The 19,389-nt window shown below is 42.4% G+C and overlaps 1 protein-coding gene across 2 annotated transcripts; it reads right to left on the bottom strand.

Moving 5' to 3' along the window:
• Nucleotides 1–983: 983 nt before the first annotated feature.
• LOC109902345 (RNA 3'-terminal phosphate cyclase) lies at nt 984–6,656 on the bottom strand. 2 transcript variants are annotated; one of them, XM_020498628.2, is made up of 11 exons: nt 5,704–6,656; nt 5,486–5,586; nt 4,825–4,968; nt 4,449–4,572; nt 4,161–4,219; nt 3,931–4,072; nt 3,530–3,651; nt 3,129–3,187; nt 1,866–1,960; nt 1,548–1,652; nt 984–1,424 (listed from the first exon to the last, which is right to left on the bottom strand). In XM_020498628.2, the coding sequence occupies exons 1-11, from the start codon at nt 5,743–5,745 to the stop codon at nt 1,326–1,328; spliced, it is 1,092 nt and encodes a 363-aa protein (XP_020354217.1). In that variant the 5' UTR covers nt 5,746–6,656; the 3' UTR covers nt 984–1,325. The 2 variants fall into 2 exon arrangements, with proteins under 2 accessions (XP_020354217.1, XP_031642142.1); XM_031786282.1 differs by having other exon boundaries at nt 1,844–1,960; nt 5,704–6,183.
• Nucleotides 6,657–19,389: the final 12,733 nt, after the last annotated feature.

The raw sequence follows: 19,389 nt of genomic DNA, 5'->3' as shown, positions 1-19,389 counted from the left end.
TGGGTCAGCTAGATAGTTATTAATCTCAGACAGGCAACTCCATGCGATGTCTATGTAATTACTCTCAAGCACATCTAATAAGATTTTTGGAACAAGTTATTTACTGGAGTTAAATTGTTGCCAATCTGTCCTTAAAATATTTGTTTGAATCACAAATAAATTTTGCATTATGACAGACTAAGAGTGATGAGTCGCACCTCTAGAGTGGCACAGTGGTCTAAGACACGGCATCGCAGTGCTTGAGGTGTCACTACAGACCCGGGTTGGATCCCAGGCTATGTCACAACAGCCGTGACCGGGAGTCCCATAGGGTGGTGCACAATTGGCCGGGTGTTGTCCTGATTAGGGGAGAGTTTGGCCGGGGGACTTTACTTGGCTCATCTTGCGCTAGAGTCCTTGTGGCAGGCCGGGCGCATGCAGCCTGACTTCGGTCATCAGTTGAACGGGTGTTTTCTCCGACACATTGGTGGGGCTGGCTTCCCAGGTTAAGCGGGCGGGTGTCAAGAAGCGTGGTTCGGAGGATACATGACTCGACCTCCGCCTCTCCTGAGCCAGTTGGGGAGTTGTAGCGATGAGACAAAATAACAATTTGATATCACAACATTTTATAGAAAAGGGGGCAATTATTTTTTATGAGTCATCACTGATGACTAACTTCTAGCTACATATTTCAACATATCCAGGTGTGAAAAATATGTTTTTCAAAATCATATCCTGTTCTGGGAAGGAATTTTATTTGTAAATACTTACAAAAAAGTGGCAAATCTCCAAATTTGTATTTAATACAGTAGCCAACAAACCTCTGCAGTCTAGTCTGCATTACCTTAGTGACCATCAACAAATACATAATTAATTGACCTAAGAAAGGACAGCAGCATGGAACTAAAATGATAAACTAGGGACAAAGAACATGAAAATATTTTTGTCGTAAAAACCAGTATGCACTATAAGGCGCTTCAACAAACAACTGAAACATACACCACTTCCACGCAGAAATCGAAGGTTTTTATTATAACAGTGTAAGGCATTAATACCCTGAGTTATACAAGCTAAGAGGGTAATGATAGTTAATGCAATAGGGGGAAAAGGACAACGATGACCAACTCATGTGGCTGTATGTTTCTAAACCAATAATTAATTTGCTTGAATATCGAGCCACAAGGGCCATAAATCATAATATAAATAGAAGCAGCGTCAGACTATTCAGTGACGTCACAGTAGTGTATCGGCTATGAGTCCTCAAGTCTCTCCAGTGCCTCTTCTATCCACGACTGCAGATGGAGATGTCAACATAAAAGGGGTGGGGAGACAACACATGGGCGTGGCTAGAAATGAGGGTTGGTGACACCCACTCCTTGGCATTCGATGATGTAGGTGTCATTGCTGGCATTCTCATCTTCTGCCTTGGTCACTGTAAACTTAGCCTGGGAATAAGAAAAACACTTTCTATTAAAAAGTTGACTGGTTTTATAAAAAAAGTTTATAAACCATTGACAATTAACAAATGCACGTCTTCGGAAATAAATGAAAACATTTTTGGGACCCACCTGGGTGAGCTGCTCTGCCACATGGATGGCAGTCTGTGTGTGTTGGGTGACTGGGCCAGTGCGGATTCTGGAGGTGCCATTCGCCAAGGCCATGAAGAGGATTAGCTGCCAGAAAGTGTAAGACAAAGAGTTCAGTATGACTCTAAATAGAGTAAGTTCAAGCGGCTGCTGTTAGATGGAGAGTAACGCAAAGACAGGGGTCAAGCACCTATTCAACTTGGACTTGGAAGTTCACGTTACTTACAATTAGTATAGATCACTTACAGGAGGACACCTAACATTGCGTTGTAAAATACCTGTGTGTGTGTCATTGCTAACCTGGTCCTGGAGAAACTCATCCACACAGCCGTTGTGCCTTATATTCCTGAGCAGCATCTCTGCAGCCTCGAAGCCCACTTTGTCTGCATACACACCTGAGGCATAGGAGAAAAGCATTAGTTGTCAATTTAAAAAATATATTTTTTAGATCTGGGTCTGTATTTTTGGTGTCTAATAGAGCAGAAGTGGGATCTAGGATCAGCCCCCCCACCCCCTGTAATTTTTTTCATTATAATCTAAACTGCAAAACTGATCCCAGATCAGCAGGCCTCTTACGGCGTCTGCATGCTTCCCAGACAAAACAGTTCGGAAGATATTGCGCATATATTATGACAACATTTTGTGACATTTTTGTTAGCTTTGGACTTCGGTAATGGTTTTTGTCTGTTCGGGCACACATTTTCCCTCGAGGCAAGCCGATGACTACGCCCCCCCCCCCCCCCCCCCCCCGATTAGTCCACAGCAGGGATTATTCAATAAAGCATTTGTCATTCAACGAGAGAACTCATTTTCATTCACATTTTTTCATTGTGAAATACTGCACCAAACATCTTAGTTTACTGTAAAATTGCACGACTAAGATCTCCTCTGCAAAAACGTCAAAAATTAACCGACATATTTTCCCCCCGTTATCTTAGATTAATTCTGACTATTTTCAGGAAGTGTATACTGGCTACTGCATCTCAAAACGGACAAACAGTAATATTGCCTAAGGGAGTATGTGAGCACACTCGTTCGGTTCGCCTAGCTGAGCTCAAAGCATGCCAACGCCTTTACTCTAAGCTTTATGAATACTGGCCCAGAGGTTATCAGTGTGTGCAAGAGAGGTTTGAGTCATTTGTTTCCCTTAACAGGTGCACTGCATACACCTCCTAACTCCGCTCCCAAGAGAACAAACTGTGTTGTTGTAGAAACAGACAATCTAAAAAAAATAAAACTTTTTAAAACGACCTACGGATGCATCTGCTGATGGCAATTTAAAAATAGTAGCCACTACTGCCAAACAAAATACAATGAGCAAGATTTTCCCTTTTCTCAATATTTTCCAATTTCTCCACCGTTGACAACTTACCCTGTATGGCCTTAGAAATGTTCATGTGGGTGGCCTACTTCACTCATCATCCAATCAGATTTTACAGTTTCACATCCTAGCATAGACATGCTAGGCATTCTCTGTCGGATGTTGCCGACTAGTGGTACATAGTGTACTGTACACTTCACAGACCAAGCTGCAAGCAAGCACAAGAACAGTGGATTTCTCACCTTTCTTCCCAAGAGCTGACCCTGCAAATATACAGCCCGTGGAAGACTCTGCGATGATTCTGGTGAGGATAGACAGCATGTCAAAAATGAGGTAGAACTGCAAAGCATTTAAGACGGCAGATCACTCATGGCAGTAAAAAAAAAAAAAAAAAACTTCTCGTCTATCCACCAAACTAGGGACACAACATTATGCAAGCCACCAGTCTACTTATGAATGATTTTTCAGATGACGCCATCAATACACCCTCTACTAGTGCAAGTGGTTTGACAAGTATCATCTCCAAAAACATTGGCATAGTGACTGATACAGGTTTACTGAGGTCATACGGGTATTGGCATCTTTTGATAGTGTTTACAGCCGGAGGGTTCACGGAACGGTAAACCGTCAGGTATAAGCTCACATGATGCCGTTGCCGCTCCCACAGGCCATGTCCTTCTCCTGCAGCGTTTGGATGTTTATGTATAGGTCCTTTATCTCTCTCCTGATAACTCTTGTCGCCGTCGTTGCCATGTCCTTGGCGAGCTGGAGGAAAACAAGTACGAGCTCACTCAAAATGTAGTTCATATTTTTCTCCCACGTGCATAGAGGATAGCACATGTATCGGTGGAAAGAACTGCTCCGTGGCATAAATTTCACCTGTCCAGAAACATCTAATTCATTGTTTGTAAGTACACAGGTGGAATAAGGATGAAAACCAATCAACTCCATTACTAGAGTAGTATATTATTACACAGGTAAAACATTAACTTAATGTAAAATTCCTAGGCAATTCTAACACAAAGCCATTCCTTTGTACTGTACCTTATAGGGTAGCACCCCAGCAACAAAGGACCTGCCATATATCTTGGTGATGGTCCCTCGTTCGGTCATGGTGACGGGGCTCAACTCACTCACCGGGTTTACCTTGGCCACCACCTCACCTCCACCTTTGGGGTAGTAGCCCCTATTCGAGACAGAAGAACAGTCATTTTTTGGGGGGCCAGGCAGTATTATCCCACCAACAATTCTCCAACATGGGAAGGGATACGAACCTCATTCTCAAATCACAGTCAAAATGTACTCCAAACTTCTCCACGATGGGCTTGAATACCTGGAAGACATTTGTATGTATTAAAGTATTTCCAATGGCATTAACAACAATAGGAGAATGGCAAATAAGAGGATGTTGAGTGACAGTCATATACCAAGCGGTCATCCGCGGTTTATCTATAGACACAGGGTATATAACTTGAGAGAAGTCCAATTCATGATTTCCCAGGAAGACAAGCCGCCATTACACCCACTGGCACCTCTACAAACACAGGTTAGGTTAACCATACCTTTATGGTGTAGTCAATCTGCGGGGCCATGTCTGCGTTGGTGCCCCCCTTCAGACATAGCTCCGAGGGTCCGTCAGCATACAGGGCACAGGGTAGAGAGACCTGCAGCAGCAGCCCAACACTCCTGGCAGAGTGACACAGAAGTACGAGTTCGATGGAGACTAATGTAGTACGTTTTTTCCTATTTGTTTGGTGAAATTAAAGTATTGAATTCTATAGAGACCTCTAGATATTATTTTGGATAGTGTTTCTACGACTATAAAATATGCCAGGTTGATAGTAACTACAAGATTTTTAACACAAACTGTCTGTCCCATCCATACTCTATTTGAATGTGTAGTTTGGAAGAACGGAGAAGCAGCCTGACATGATTTACCCTGCTGTTTGGGGGTCTGCGGTGTGCTTCCCAGCCTTTATTTTCCCAGGGGTGAGTGTGACTTCAGTAGATCCCACTGTGCCACCCTCTAGATTTCCACAACAAATGTCTCTCACCAACTCCAACCCTGACAGATGTTGTGGTCTTGTGAAAAGGGGAAGGGGGGTGGCGGGTTAACAATGAAAGAAACAAACGTCTTATTTCACTATAAAAAATAAGTAGGCTTTGATATTATCTGTGCAGAATAACATAGGCGATGAAGGGAAAGTTGAGTAGGCTAGTTCAGTTGTTGATAGGAATAAGTGAACAGCCATGTGCTAACGCATTAACCAACAAAGGATCACATGAAAAATGTAACGAGGGCATCTGCCGTTCAACATAAAACAAATTAGACAGTTACAAATAAAGGCTGTAAAACCGTTATTAATTGTTTGTCGGAGACGTACGTTAATGCTACATCTACTTTGAAAAGAAAGGTCCTTTAGACCAACTTTGCTTTGTTTTCTGATTCACTAAACTTCTGTCTGGCGTCGCCGGGGATCGCCCCAGGGCTATAGACTGCGACTAGAGTTAAGCTTTCATTTATTAGTAATGACATGTGGCTTTTGTTGTTATACATACTCTCTATAATAGTATGGCAAATATTTATTAAATTAATTACCTTAATCCTGGTGTACTTCTACCTGCGCGGATTTTGTGTATTCTGATGGATGCGCCGTTGATGCAACTCAGTGCGGCGGTTACTCTCAAAATTTGCCCGCCCTGAAAGAGGACAAAACATGACAATGTACACAGTAAATACATATCCTAAGTTTACTGTCAAACTATTTTTATAAAATATGTAGTAGAAAGTGTATTTTAATCGTGTGAAATACTCACACCCTCCATTATACTTCCGTCCATTTCCACTGCTGCGGCCATTTTTGAAAAAATAAGACAAATATTTATACTTTTCAATGACTTCACCGCTCTAAGAAATGTATTATTGCGGTCTTTAATGATGCGAAAACACGCCAATGTGGATGGTCTGCTCTGAAGTAGCCTTGGACAGCGCTTGTAGAAGACACTCGGCGGTGTCTGGGGCAGACAATACAGCAAGTCCAACCGCGAACTTCCCCCAACAGTCACTGCGCAGTGCGGTAGTACTTAGGCCTAATCAATTAACGCAATTTCTTATCACTGAGAAAAAAGTTACATCCACAATGGTCCCAAAAACGGGTTATATTTGAACTGGGATGTTCACATGTTATTCAAAAATGTCCATGGAATATATTGCTCAGCATAGGCTGCTACCACAGAGCTGCTACTCTTGAGTCTGTTGATAGTTAGCACATGCGCACTCGTGATCAGCAACGCAATGAACCCCACTCTCCCTGTTCAAACTTGGTAGTGGGGGGGAAAGGGTGATGGCTAGAAGGGTTCCAGTTTTAGTCAAATTAAGGTCAAAAGTTGTTGTTTTGTTCTTGCATTTTAGCTAACCATTTTTCTAGCCTTAACCTAATTATCATAACCTGCTACGTTAAGGCTAGGAAAAGAGTTTGGGTTAGCAAAAGTGCTAAAAAATAATACACTTTTGACCGTAATTTGTCAAAAGCTGGATCCCTTCTAGCCACGGCTGGAAAAAAAGCCTAGGAAAAAGGAGATTCCCGAAAAACAAGCCACTTCCATACAGCTACGATTTTTTTCGTCGCAGGTTAGGATAATTAACGTATCAGGTTAGGAGCTATAGGTTAAGGTTAGGGAAAGGGTTAGTGAAAAGTCACTTGTAATGAAGTGGCGTGTTTTTATGGAGTCCCAGAAAAAAGTGGCACCAAATTATCTCATCGCAAAGTGACATATCGGAATTATCAACGTGCGGTTGTTGTACTGTGTGTGACAATGTTATGTAGGGAATTAGTTATTAATGTATTGTCAAATAAAGCGTAACCAAACGTTCTAGGTGAATCAACAGCCAAGGTAAGTGGCAAATCAAGTTGGTTATTTTGACTCGATTTACGGATTTGTAGCCCAGTCTGAATATACTAGTGGACCACTAGTCCAATAACTCCAATCAAATGAATTTGATTCGCCACTCGGTGCAAGCAAAGATTTTGATAACTAACCCAAGACAGACCACAAGGTGTCATTTCCAATGGGAGCAAATTAAGCAGAGTGGGCAGAAAAAGTAAGGAGGTGGGCAGGGCTAACACGAGCTAGCGTTCTAGCATGTATTTGCATATTTCCGTTAGGAACGCCTACTGTGAAACGCTTGTGTGCAATAACACAGTTTGCCCTTGCCCTTCTAAACAAAAAAACAAAAATGTAAACTTTTGAAAGGGTAAAGTCTACAAATCTTAGTGCACTCTGTTCGTAACATTACCGTTTTGGGAACGGAAAACTGTTTTAAGATCGAATGTTTCATCAATAACAAAATTAGAAGAATGTTGGCCAAGTTTCATCGAGCTCTATCTTCTCCCACTTCCTATCAATTGACTTCCTCTCAAAAAATATCACCCCCCCCAAATGCTAACCTCCCGTTATTGTAATGTTGACACTATGTACAGAAAGTGCTTGTACTTTTTATATGGTTTACCTGATGTGGATGAAAATACACTTAAATTAAAACTGACATGCACTTTAACTTCAAAGTAAATGTTTAATTTCAAATCCAAACTTGTGGAGTGTAGAGCCAAGAGAAGAACAAATGCTTCACTGTCCCAATAATTACAGAGGGCACTGTTTTATCTGTGGTGCAAGTATGGGTAGCTGCAGCCCAATATGGCGACCGGAGTATGGGTGAGTCAGTGTGTTGATGGGAGTGGGTATATGGAATTTGCCAGTGCAAATGACTAGTGCACCAGTGTTGTATAGAGCTGCTTACTGACCTGAGATGCTTCCCACAGGGCAGCTGTATCAGGATGTCACCGGCTGTAGCTAACATGTTGACCATTGCACAGGTGTTGTATCAAGGTGCCTGCCAACCTGAGGTGCTTCCCACTGGGCAGCTGTATCACGGTGTCACAGGCAGTAGCTCACGTGGCAATTTATTCCATCACAGAATTTTATTTCAAGTGGGATAGCAGCCTACACAAGAAATAACTTATATTGAAAACCAATTTGGATGTCACCTTTTTAAAAATGTTATTCTTTGGATACATACCGTCTACTCAATGTGGAGGGTATGAACGGCAACAACACCGGTGTCCTTCGCTCCCACTTGACAAGCACCACTGTCCCGCAAGGGTCGTGGGAAGATAGCAACCTAGTAGCCAAATCAGGGAGACAGACACCGTAAGCCCACACATACAACGCATACAAGCAACAGTACATCCATCATCAGTACATTTAATCAAAAATAAAACAATTGTTTGAGTTTATTTTATTTTTACAGGGACAGTACACATTAATCAACGTTTCAGCAAAAGTGCCGGTTTTAGCCAGCCGGCTAATTTTCAACCGCAGTCCCTGGGCAGGTTAATAAAAACAATTACAATATAGACAATCATTGAGCAGTGAGCACACGCAGAGCAACATAGGACAAGCAAGACATAGCATACAGACAGAGCAACATAGAACAAAAAGCAGCAAGTCAAAATTCATAAAAGCAACAAAGTGTTTCCACACCTCACAAGCTACAGATGACAGACAACATGGAAAGCGACAATACACAGCTAGGGATTATGATCACAAATCTGATTGACCTTTAGCCATGTATTCATACATTTTGTGAAAGTGTGATAGGTGGTGCAGTTATGTGTGTTTGATGGCAGTGTATTCCAGACATGGGAAGCTCTCACAGAGAAAGCAGATTTACTAAAGTTGCTTTTCCTTAAGGGAACTATAAAGTCACCTCTCATGGTGGACCTTGTGGATCTGCTGCCATATGTTTGGGTTTTCTGTTTAACAAAAATACTGAGTGGAGGGGGAACCAGGCCATTTAGGATCTTGAATAGAAGACATGCTTCGGTGTATTGCACAAGATTTTCCCAACTCAGGAGCTCATGCTTTCTGAGGATGTAACAGTGATGATGGCTATTGGGCTTCCTATCAAGCACTTTGAGAGCCTGTTTGTAGACAGACTGAATAGGTTTTAATGTTGTACAGCAAGCTTGGGCCCAACTAGTCAAGCAGTATGTTAAGTGGGGGAGTATCATAGATTTGAAGTACAGTTTTGCTACCTCTGTAGTCAAACAATTTCATATAAATCTGAAATTAGCTAGGTTGAATTTGGTTATCTGAATGAATTTTTTTGTATGCTTTTTAAAAGAGATGTTGGAATCAAGTATGATGCCGAGGTACTTAAAATCAGATACCACCTGTAGCTTCTCCCCTGACACAAAGACATCTGGTTCAGTAGCATCTGTTGCCCTCTTTGTAAAGAACATGCAAACAGTTTTTTTCACATTGTTAATATGATATCTGAGCGAGAGTGATTAATGAAATGAATGGGGGCCCCCTGGAGGTCAGGGCACCTGGGCACGGGCACTGTGTGCCTGGTCTGTAATTCGGCCATGATTACTACAGTCGTGGCCAAAAGTTTTGAAAATGACACAAATATAAATTTTCACAAAGTTTGCTGCTTCAGTGTCTTTAGATATTTTTGTCAGATGTTATTATGGAATACTGAAGTATAATTACAAGCATTTCATAAGTGTCAAAGGCTTTTATTGACAATTACATGAAGTTGATGCAAAGAGTCAATATTTGCTGTGTTGACCCTTCTTTTTCAAGACCTCTGCAATCTGCCCTGGCATGCTATCAATGAACTTCTGGTTCACATCCTGATTGATGGCAGCGCATTCTTGCATAATCAATGCTTGGAGTTTGTCATAATTTGTGGGTTTTGTTTGTCCACCCACCTCTTGAGGATTGACCACAAGTTCTCAATGGGATTAAGGTCTGGGGAGTTTCCTGGCCATGGACCCAAAATATCGATGTTTTGTTCCCCGAGCCACTTAGTTATCACTTTTGCCTTATGGCAATGTGCTCCATCATGCTGGAAAAGGCATTGATCGTCACCAAACTGTTCCTGGATGGTTGGGAGAAGTTGCTCTCGGAGGATGTGTTGGTACCATTCTTTATTCATGGCTGTGTTCTGAGACAAAATTGTGAGTGAGCCCACTCCCTTGGCTGAGAAGCAACCCCACACATGAACGGTCTCAGGATGCTTTACTGTTGGCATGACACAGGACTGATAGTAGAGGTCACCTGGTCTTCTCCGGACAAGATTTTTTCAGGATGCCCCAAACAATCGGAAAGGGGATTCATCAGAGAAAAGGACCCCAGTCCTCAGCAGCCCAATCCCTGTACCTTTTGCAGAATATCAGTCTGCCCCTGATGTTTTTCCTGGAGAGAAGTGGCTTCTTTGCTGCCCTTCTTGACACCAGGCCATCCTCCAAAAGTCTTTGCCTCACTGTGCGTGCAGATGCACTCACACCTGCCTGCTGCCATTCCTGAGCAAGCTCTGTACTGGTGGTGCCCCGATCCCGCAGCTGAATCAACTTTAGGAGACGGTCCTGGCGCTTGCTGCACTTTCTTGGGCGCCCTGAAGCCTTCTTCACAACAATTGAACTGCTCTCCTTGAAGTTCTTGATGATCTGATAAATTGTTGATTTAGGTGCAATCTTACTGGCAGCAATATCCTTGCCTGTGAAGCCCTTTTTTTGCAAAGCAATGATGACAGCACGTGTTTCCTTCCAGGTAACCATGGTTGACAGAGGAAGAACAATAATTCCAAGCACCACGCTCCTTTTGAAGCTTCAAGTCTGTTATTCAAACTCAATTAGCATGACAAAGTGATCCCTAGCCTTGTGCTCATCAACACTCACACCCGTGATAACGAGAGAATCACTAACATGATGTCAGCTGGTCCTTTTGTAGCAGGGCTGAAATGCAGTGGAAATGTTTTTGGGGGATTCAGTTCATTTGCATGGCAAAGAGGGACTTTGCAATTAATTGCAATTCACCTGATCACTCTTCATAAGATTCTGGAGCATATGCAAATTGCCATCATACAAACTGAGACAGCAGACTTTGTGAAAATGAATATTTGTGTCATTCTCAACACTTTTGGCCACGACTGTACAAGTTTAGATAGTTTAGTGTTTGTCTAGCCAGCTAATTTACCAATCAATTTTTTTTTTTGTTGACATGGGCTAATTGAGTGACTGTCATTGAGTGACATTAGAAGAGGAAAACTGCTGATGCCCAACCACATTTCGAAATTGCACCTTGTGTATTCTGCTATTCTAACTCAAATGTGTGTGCGTATGTGGTGTACCTGTATGTGAATGTGTGTAAATGTTATGTGTGAGTGAGTGTGTATATAGTGTGTACTGTTTAGTCTAGTGAGTGTGTGTAGGGTCAGTGCAGATCAGTTGGGTACAATTAATTGATTATTTAGAAGTCTGGCTAAGGCTTGGGGGTAGAAGTAGTCTTGGAGCCTGTTGGTCCGAGAGCTGATTCTCCCGTACCATTTGCCGGACTTTAAGCAGAGTGAACAGTTTATGGCTTGGGTGGCTGGAGTTTTTGGCCATTTCTTCGGGCCTTCCTCTGACAGGACCTGGATGGCAGGGAGCTCGGCCCCAGTGATGTACTGGGCTTTCCACACCACCCCCTATAGTGCTTTGCGGTCGAGGGCGGTGCATTTGTCATACCAAGCATTTGCTATACCAAGATGCTCTCAATGGTGCAGCTGTATAACATTTTGAGTATCTGAGGGTCACTGCCAAATCTTTTCAGCCTCCTAAATGGGGAGGAGGTTCCATTTTCACGACTGTGCGGGTGTGTGTGGACCATGTTAGGTCCTTGGTGATGTGGATGCCAAAGAACTCTTGACCCGCTCCACAACGGCCCAGTCGATGTGGATGGGGGTGTGATCTCCCCTCTTTCTCCTATGGTCCATGATCAGCTCTCTGGTTTTACTGATATTGAGGGAGACGTTGTTGTCCTGGCACCACATTGCTAAGTCTCTGACCTCCTTCCTGTGCACGGTCTCATCGCCGTCGGTGATCAGGCCTATCACCGTTGTGTCGCCAGCAAACTTGATGATGGTGTTGGAGTCGTGCATGGACCAGCAGTCGTGAGTGAACAGGGAGTACAAGATGGACCTAAGCACACATCCCATACCCTCACCACCTGGGACCAGCCTGTCAGGAAGTACAGGATCTAGTTGCTAGTGCTGGGCAATTAACCGAAATGTTGGTTATTTTTCATTTTTTAAATAACTAATTGACCGAAGTTGGTTAAATTAAATTATTAATTATTCCAGTTCGTTCATTTTTTTATGTGAGCTCGATGAGCAGTTTCTGTAGAGCCTGAAATGTGCAATGTAGTAGGAAGTTGTAGGTTCCAACAGGCCAATATTCTACATGAAAACATGGTAATTAACTACAATGACCATAATCCATTGTGCGGCCACTTAAACTTGTCCGGTCTGTGTGGAGCAGACATCGAGACTGAGAGAAAAGAGCATGCACGATAGAGAGGGATAGAAAGCCGTTGCTTTGCAAGCCTGAAAATACATGATCTAAGTGATTGGTAGTTGGTTCTCAACAGTCATAAATGTATGCCTTATTTACTTTGAAGACATACTAAAATAGTCATTTTGTCAGACAACATAGGCAACAGCTCTATAGAGATGAGATGATGACTTGGAAGGAAATAATAAAGTGATCAAATAAAACATATTTTATTCAAGTAAAGTGAATAAATGATAAATAAAAAGTAAGTGATAAGCAGTAATGGGCAGCCACTACCATCATGGGACTTTTATTCAGTGTTTGTACAGCATTCAACCCACATAATGCAGAGTGCATTTAATGTTTTAAAGAATAATCGAAAAACAGTGATTATTTTTTAATAATCAAACCGAACCAACCTCAAAAAGCACTAAACGCTCAGCCCTACTAGACAGAGAGGAAGGGGTTCAGTCCCAGGGTCCCTAGCTTGGTGATGAGCTTGAAGGAGACTATGGTATTGAACGCTGATCAGTAATCTATGAACAGCATTCTCACAGTAAGTTGAGACCCTGATTGAATTCCGAATGTCCGGACCTCTCCAATAATGTGTGATTGCGGCCCTCAATTTGGATGTTCCTGCATGTGTGCATTCATGAATCAGCAAGAACGCCCCTCCTCGAGCATCCCATTGGTTCCTGCATGTGGCTTGTGTATAAGTGACACTTTCTATATTCTGGATTTCCCCTACTTGTCTATAGGGTTAAAATGTGGGTCAAAAGGGAAATAAAAGTATTATGAGTTTTTCATTTAGGCTATGACAGTATAATTAATATACAATGTAGTAAACAAAAAAGAATGAAACAAACATTTTACTTAGATTAGATTCTTCAAAGTAACCACCCTTTATGATAGCTTGGCACACTCTTGGCATTCTCTCAACCAGCTTCACCTGGAATGCTTTTCCAGGCTTGAAGGAGTTCCCACATGCTGAGCACTTGTTGGCTGCTTTTCCTTCACTCTGCAGTCCAACTCATCCCAAACCATCTCAATTGGGTTGAGGTCAAGTGATTGTGGAGACCAGGTCATCTGATGCAGCACTCCATCACTCTCTTTCTTGGTCAAATAGCCCTTATACAGCCTGGAGGTGTGTTGGGTCATTGTCCTGTTGAAAAACAAATGATAGTCCCACAAAGCGCAAACCAGATGGGATGGCGTATCGCTGCAGAATGATGTGGTAGCCATGCTGGTTAAGTGTGCCTTGAATTGTAAATAAATCACTGACAGTGTCACCAGCAAAGTACCATCACACCTCCTCCTCCATGCATCATGGTGGGAACCACACATGGGGAGATCATCCATTCACCTACTCTGCGTCTCACAAAGACACAGCGCTTGGAACCAAAAGTCTCAAATTGGGACTCATCAGACCAAAAAACAGATTTACACCAGTCTAATGTCCATTAGTCGTGTTTCTTGGCCCAAGCAAGTCTCTTCTTATTATTGTTGTCCTTTAGTAGTGGTTTCTTTGCCGCAATTCGACCATGAAGGCCTGATTCAAGCTGTCTCCTCTGAACAGTTGATGTTGAGATGTGTCTGTTACTTGAACTCTATGAAGCATTTATTTGGGCTGCAATTTCTAATGCTGGTAACTCTAATGAACTTATCCTCTGTTCTTGCCACAAGACATGGTATTTCACGAAATAGGGCTATCTTCTGTATACTACCCCTACCTTGTCACAACACAACTAATTGGCTAAAACGCATTAAGAAGGAAAGAAATTCCACAAATTGACTTTTAAGAAGGCAAACCTGCTAATTTAAAAGCATTCCAGGTGAATACCTCATGAAGTTGGTTGAGAGAATGCCAAGAGTTTGCAAAGCTGTAATCAAGGCAAAGGGTGGCTACTTTGAATAATCTCAAATATATTTAGATTTGTTTAACACTTTTTTGGTTACTACATGATTCCATATGTGTTATTTCATAGTTTTGATGTCTTCACTATTATTCTACAGTGTAGAAAATAGCAAAATACAGAAAAACCATTGAATGAGTAACTGTGTCCAAACTTTTGACTGGTACTGTATTTGATACCATTTCACTGATTCCGCTCCAGTCCTTACCACAAGCCTGTTCTCCCCAAATAAGGTGCCACCAACCTCCAGTGCACCCTTCCTAACTGTCTTACATTCCCTGAGACCAACCAGAAAATGTTCCTAGGCCAAATATTCCCAGATTTTGTGCTCTCCCGTTTCTGCATTGCCAAATTTTGCACAGGCAAAGGATTAGGCTGGATGCACGTCAATTGCTCATTAGGTGCATAGACTGCAGGGGTGTCGTAGCACCTCCGCCACTTCTTACAATGGTGCTCCTTTAGTATAGTTTAGATCAAAGCTGAATCAATGTCTTGGACAGTGGCGACCCATCATTCAGGGCAGGTGGGGCTGTTTTGAGCCCCACTTGTTTAGCTAATATGTATATATACAAGTCTGGACACACCCAGGGTTTTTATTTTTACTATAAAAATAAAGAAAAACCCTTGAATGAGTAGGTCTGTCCAAACTTCTGACTGGTACTGTACATCAAACACATGATTTCCAGGTGGACCGTTTAGAAATTACAGCACATTTTGTACATAGTCTCCCCCCCCCCCCATTTTAGGGGAGAAAAGATATTGGGACAAATTCAATTATATGTGTATTAAACACAGGAGGTTGGTGGCACCTTAATGGCTGGAGCAGAATCAGTGTAACGGTATCAAATACATAGTTTCCAGGTGTTTGATGCCATTCCATTTGCTCTGTTGCGACCATTATTATGAGCCGTTCTCCCCTCAACAGACTCCACTGGAAGGGACTTTTAAATGAAGTAGCAGCAAATACACTATATATACAAAAGTATGTGGACAACCTTTCAAATTAGTAGATTCGGCTATTTCAGCCACACCCGTTGCTGACAGGTGTATAAAATCGAGCACACAGCCATGCAATCTCCACAGACAAACATTGCCTGTAGAATGGCCTTACTGAAGAGCTCAGTGACTTTCAATGTGGCACCGTCATAGGATGCCAGCTTTCCAACAAGTCAGTCTGTCAAATTTCTGCCCTGCTAGAGCTGCCCCGGTCAACTGTGCTGTTATTGTGAAGAGGAAACTTCTAGGAGCAACACCGGCTCAGCCAGGATGTGATAGGCCACACAAGCCACAGAACTAGACAGCTGAGTGCTGAAGAAGCACGTAAAAAATTGTCTGTCCTCGGTTGCAACACTCACTACAGAGTTCCAAACTGCCTCTGGAAGCAACATCTGCACAAGAAATGTTTGTTGGGAGCTTCATGAAATAGGTTTCCATTGCTGAGCAGCCGTACACAAGCCTAAGATCACCATGCGCAATGCCAAGCGTCGGCTGGAATGGTGTAAAGCTCGCCGCCATTGGACTTCCTGGAGTGATGAATCACGCTTCACCATCTGGCAGTCCGATGGACGAATCTTGGTTTGGCGGATTCCAGGAGAACACTACCTGCCCCAATGCATACTGACATGTTTGGTGGAGGAGGAATAATGGTCTGGAGCTATTTTTCATGGTTCTAGCTAGGCACCTTAGTTGCAGTGAAGGGAAATCTTAATGCTACAGCATTCAATGACATTCTAGACGATTCTGTGCTTCCAACTTTGTGGCAACAGTTTGAGGAAGGTCCTTTACTGTTTCAGCCTGACAATGCCTCCATGCAGAATCTCCACATGAGACCTGGACAGAGTCTGAGGACAAAGTGAGGGAAATTATCTCTGAGAAATTGAAGATGGACCACGGGAAGATTTAGGTGGAGAGCGGCCACAGGACTGGAAAACTCACCACCGGCCCAGATGACAAGCCCAGGCCGATAGTGGTCAAGTTCCTGAGGTTCAAGGACACGATAGATGTTCTGGAACGAGCCACTAACTTGAGAGGAACGTATATCTTCCTCAATGAGGACTATCCGGAAGCTGTGCGCCAGAAGAGGAAATAACTTATCCCAGCCATGAAAGCTGCCAGAGTGCGTGGAGACATTGCTTACATCTGTATGACAGGCTCATTTTCCACCCGTCCTCACAGAAGACTGGAAGGGATGAGCAAGCCAAGCCTATTGGTTTGTTGCTTCAACCCCGCAGAACACACACACACACACACCAATTGATTAATGGACTGCTGAATGTAGATTTTTAAAATCTTGCTTTGTTTGCTCTTCTCTATATTATGTCTATCTCTGATAAGCTACCCAGGAAAGGGCTGAAAATAGCACATATTCATATGTGTAGCCTTAGAAATAAGGCTCATGAAATTATGTGATGTAAACAGAGAGGTCTACTTTCTTGGGGACCTGAATATTGACTGGTTTTCATCAAGCTGTCCACTCAAGAGGAAGCTTATTACTGTAACCAGTGCCTGTAATCTGGTTCAGGTTATTAATCAACCTACCAGGGTGTTTACAAACACTACAGGAACAAGACCATGCACATGTATCGATCCCATTTTTACTAATACTGTAGAACTTTGTTCTAAAGCTGTATCTGTCCCCATTGGATGCAGTGATCACAATATAGTGGCTATATCCAGGAAAGCCAAAGCTCCAACAGCTGGGCCTAAAATAGTGTATAAGAGATCATACAAAAGATTTAGCTGTGACTCATGTTAAAAATATTTGTTGGCCTGATGTGATTAATAAGGAGCATTGAGATGCTGCACTTGATGAATTTATGAAATTGCTTCTTCCAATCATTGATAAACATGCACCTGTTAAGAAACTGACTGTTAGAACTGTTACGGCTCCATGGATTGATGAGGAATTGAAAAACTGGATGGTTGAAAGATGGGGCAAAAGGAGTGGCTAATAAGTCTGGTTACATATCTGACTGGCTGACTTACTGCAAATTGAGAAATGATGTGACTAAACTCAACAAAAATAAGAAACTGTATTATGAAGACAAGATCAATGATATAAAGATGGGAAAAAACCATTGGAGTACTTTAAATGAAATTATGGGCAGAAAGACACATTTAACTCCATCTTCCAACAAATCAGATGGCTTACTCATCACAAAACCAATTTGATGCTGCCAATTATTTTTATGATTACTTCATTGGCAAAGTAGGCAAACTTAGGCAGGAAATACCAACAACGAACCATCGTATTCATGCATAAAAAAAAAAATTATGGAAGAAAAGCATTACAAGTTAGAATTTTGTAAAGTTAATGTGGGAGAGGTGGAAAGATTATTATTATCAATCAATAATGACGAACCTCCTGCAATTGACAACTTAGATGGAGAGCTACTGAGGATGGTAGCTGACTCTATAGCCACTCCTATCTGTCATATATTTAATCTGAGCCTAAAGGAAAGTCTTTGTCCTCAGGCCTGGATGGAAGCCAAAGTAATTCCGCTACCCAAGACTGGTAAAGTGGCCTTTACTGGTTATAACAGCAGACCTATAGGCTTGCTGCCAGCTCTATGTCCATGATTTTGTAATGAGCAGGCGTCCACATACTTTTGGTCATGTAGTGTATGTTGAATGAGAAACTAATGAGCATGGAGAGCCCCCTTTGGCGAAAACATATACAGCACCCCTACCCCCTAACTACTCTCAGCGGCATTGTCACCAGTCGGCTTAGGCTACCACATCCTTATATATATTTCATAAGCGCAACATGACTCCAAGAGATAGGTTGGAATGTCTGACTGAAATACGGAACATATTATAAAATATATATATATATATATTTGGTATTAGCGGTGTTTGAATTTGTTGATAAAATGCGGGACTTGATTGCGAAACAAAGGGCAAAAACACAAGACTGTCCTGCACAATCCGGGAGATGTGGTCACCCTACACATGAAAACCAGAGAAAGGCGAACATCGGAATTCCATTAGGCAATGAATTGAAGATCCTGTAACGCCTCACAGCAGATTGTCGACCAATCGCGTTCCCGTTGTCATGCTACGTCACGCGGTTGCTAAACTAATCGTCACGAAATCCCGTCTCAAAATCAGGGTATGAGTCGAGAAACGTGCAGATTTTCCTTGAAAGTACGTAGTCACGATTCCCCAGCTATACGATATAACAGATAACCTATTAATTATCTCGGAAAAGATGTGTAATGTTGACGAAATTCATGCTAATGTTGGGTTTTTGAGCTAGCGCCCAATTGACTCATTCATCGCTTGAAGGAGAGCTTTTCTTGTCCCAGAAAAGTCCAGAATGCATCGCGCGGTCCATTGACGACGCATGGTCAAAGTACACACGTTAATACGAGTTTCCCTCCACTTCTATTGTATAGACGACCAAAATAAAATAAACCAAACAACTTTACTATTTTAAAATAAACCGATTTGATCACTACACAGGCTCAGGCGTCTTCCAGCGCCAGTAAAACGTTTACAAGTCCCAACAATTTTTCTGCGCAACCCACAATGTCCAGTTTCTTCTGAGGCTTGAGTTGTACAGTTTAGAATTGTGGCAATGAATGCCACAAAACCCACATTTTTAACACACGGGATATCTTTTGACTTGCAGCAAACAGTTATTTCAGCATGTGGTGCATCCACTACCATATCTTCACGAGCATCACTTGTTTTCTCAATTATTTTGCCACCTCAATCTCATTCACCCTTACCGGGCATTCCAGGAACTCAGGATCATGATCCCCACAACTGCAACACCGTTTTTCTTCTACACACCGTTCTTCAGTATACTCCCTCCGTCTGCCCACACTTGAAACAAATCCTTTACAGTTCTTACACTGCAGTGGTTTGGAGACTAAAGCTCTTACAGCGTGTCTTAGATAACCACGCTTCACACGAGTAGCATAGGAGGTTGGTTGCACCTTAAATGGGGAAGACGGCTCATGGTAGCGACAAGTGGAACAGACATTATTATTTTTCTCCATTCACCCATTCAATCTCCCTTTGTTCTTCAGAAATACAATGAATCAAAATAAGACCACTCCTGGTCACTGACACACTCCACTTTTCCCAGCGTGTACGTCACCATTTGACACCTCAAATGGGTTTCCCAGACATGCATTCTTACTCAACAAGAAGCGATTCATTATCATTCATAGACGTTTCCTCCACTTCAATTTCAGACAATTTCA

This window comes from Oncorhynchus kisutch, linkage group LG13, assembly GCF_002021735.2.
Source record: "Oncorhynchus kisutch isolate 150728-3 linkage group LG13, Okis_V2, whole genome shotgun sequence".
Taxonomy (NCBI): domain Eukaryota; kingdom Metazoa; phylum Chordata; class Actinopteri; order Salmoniformes; family Salmonidae; genus Oncorhynchus; species Oncorhynchus kisutch.
Note: the sequence above shows the minus strand (reverse complement) of the source record. Positions and strands in the feature narration are given on the sequence as shown.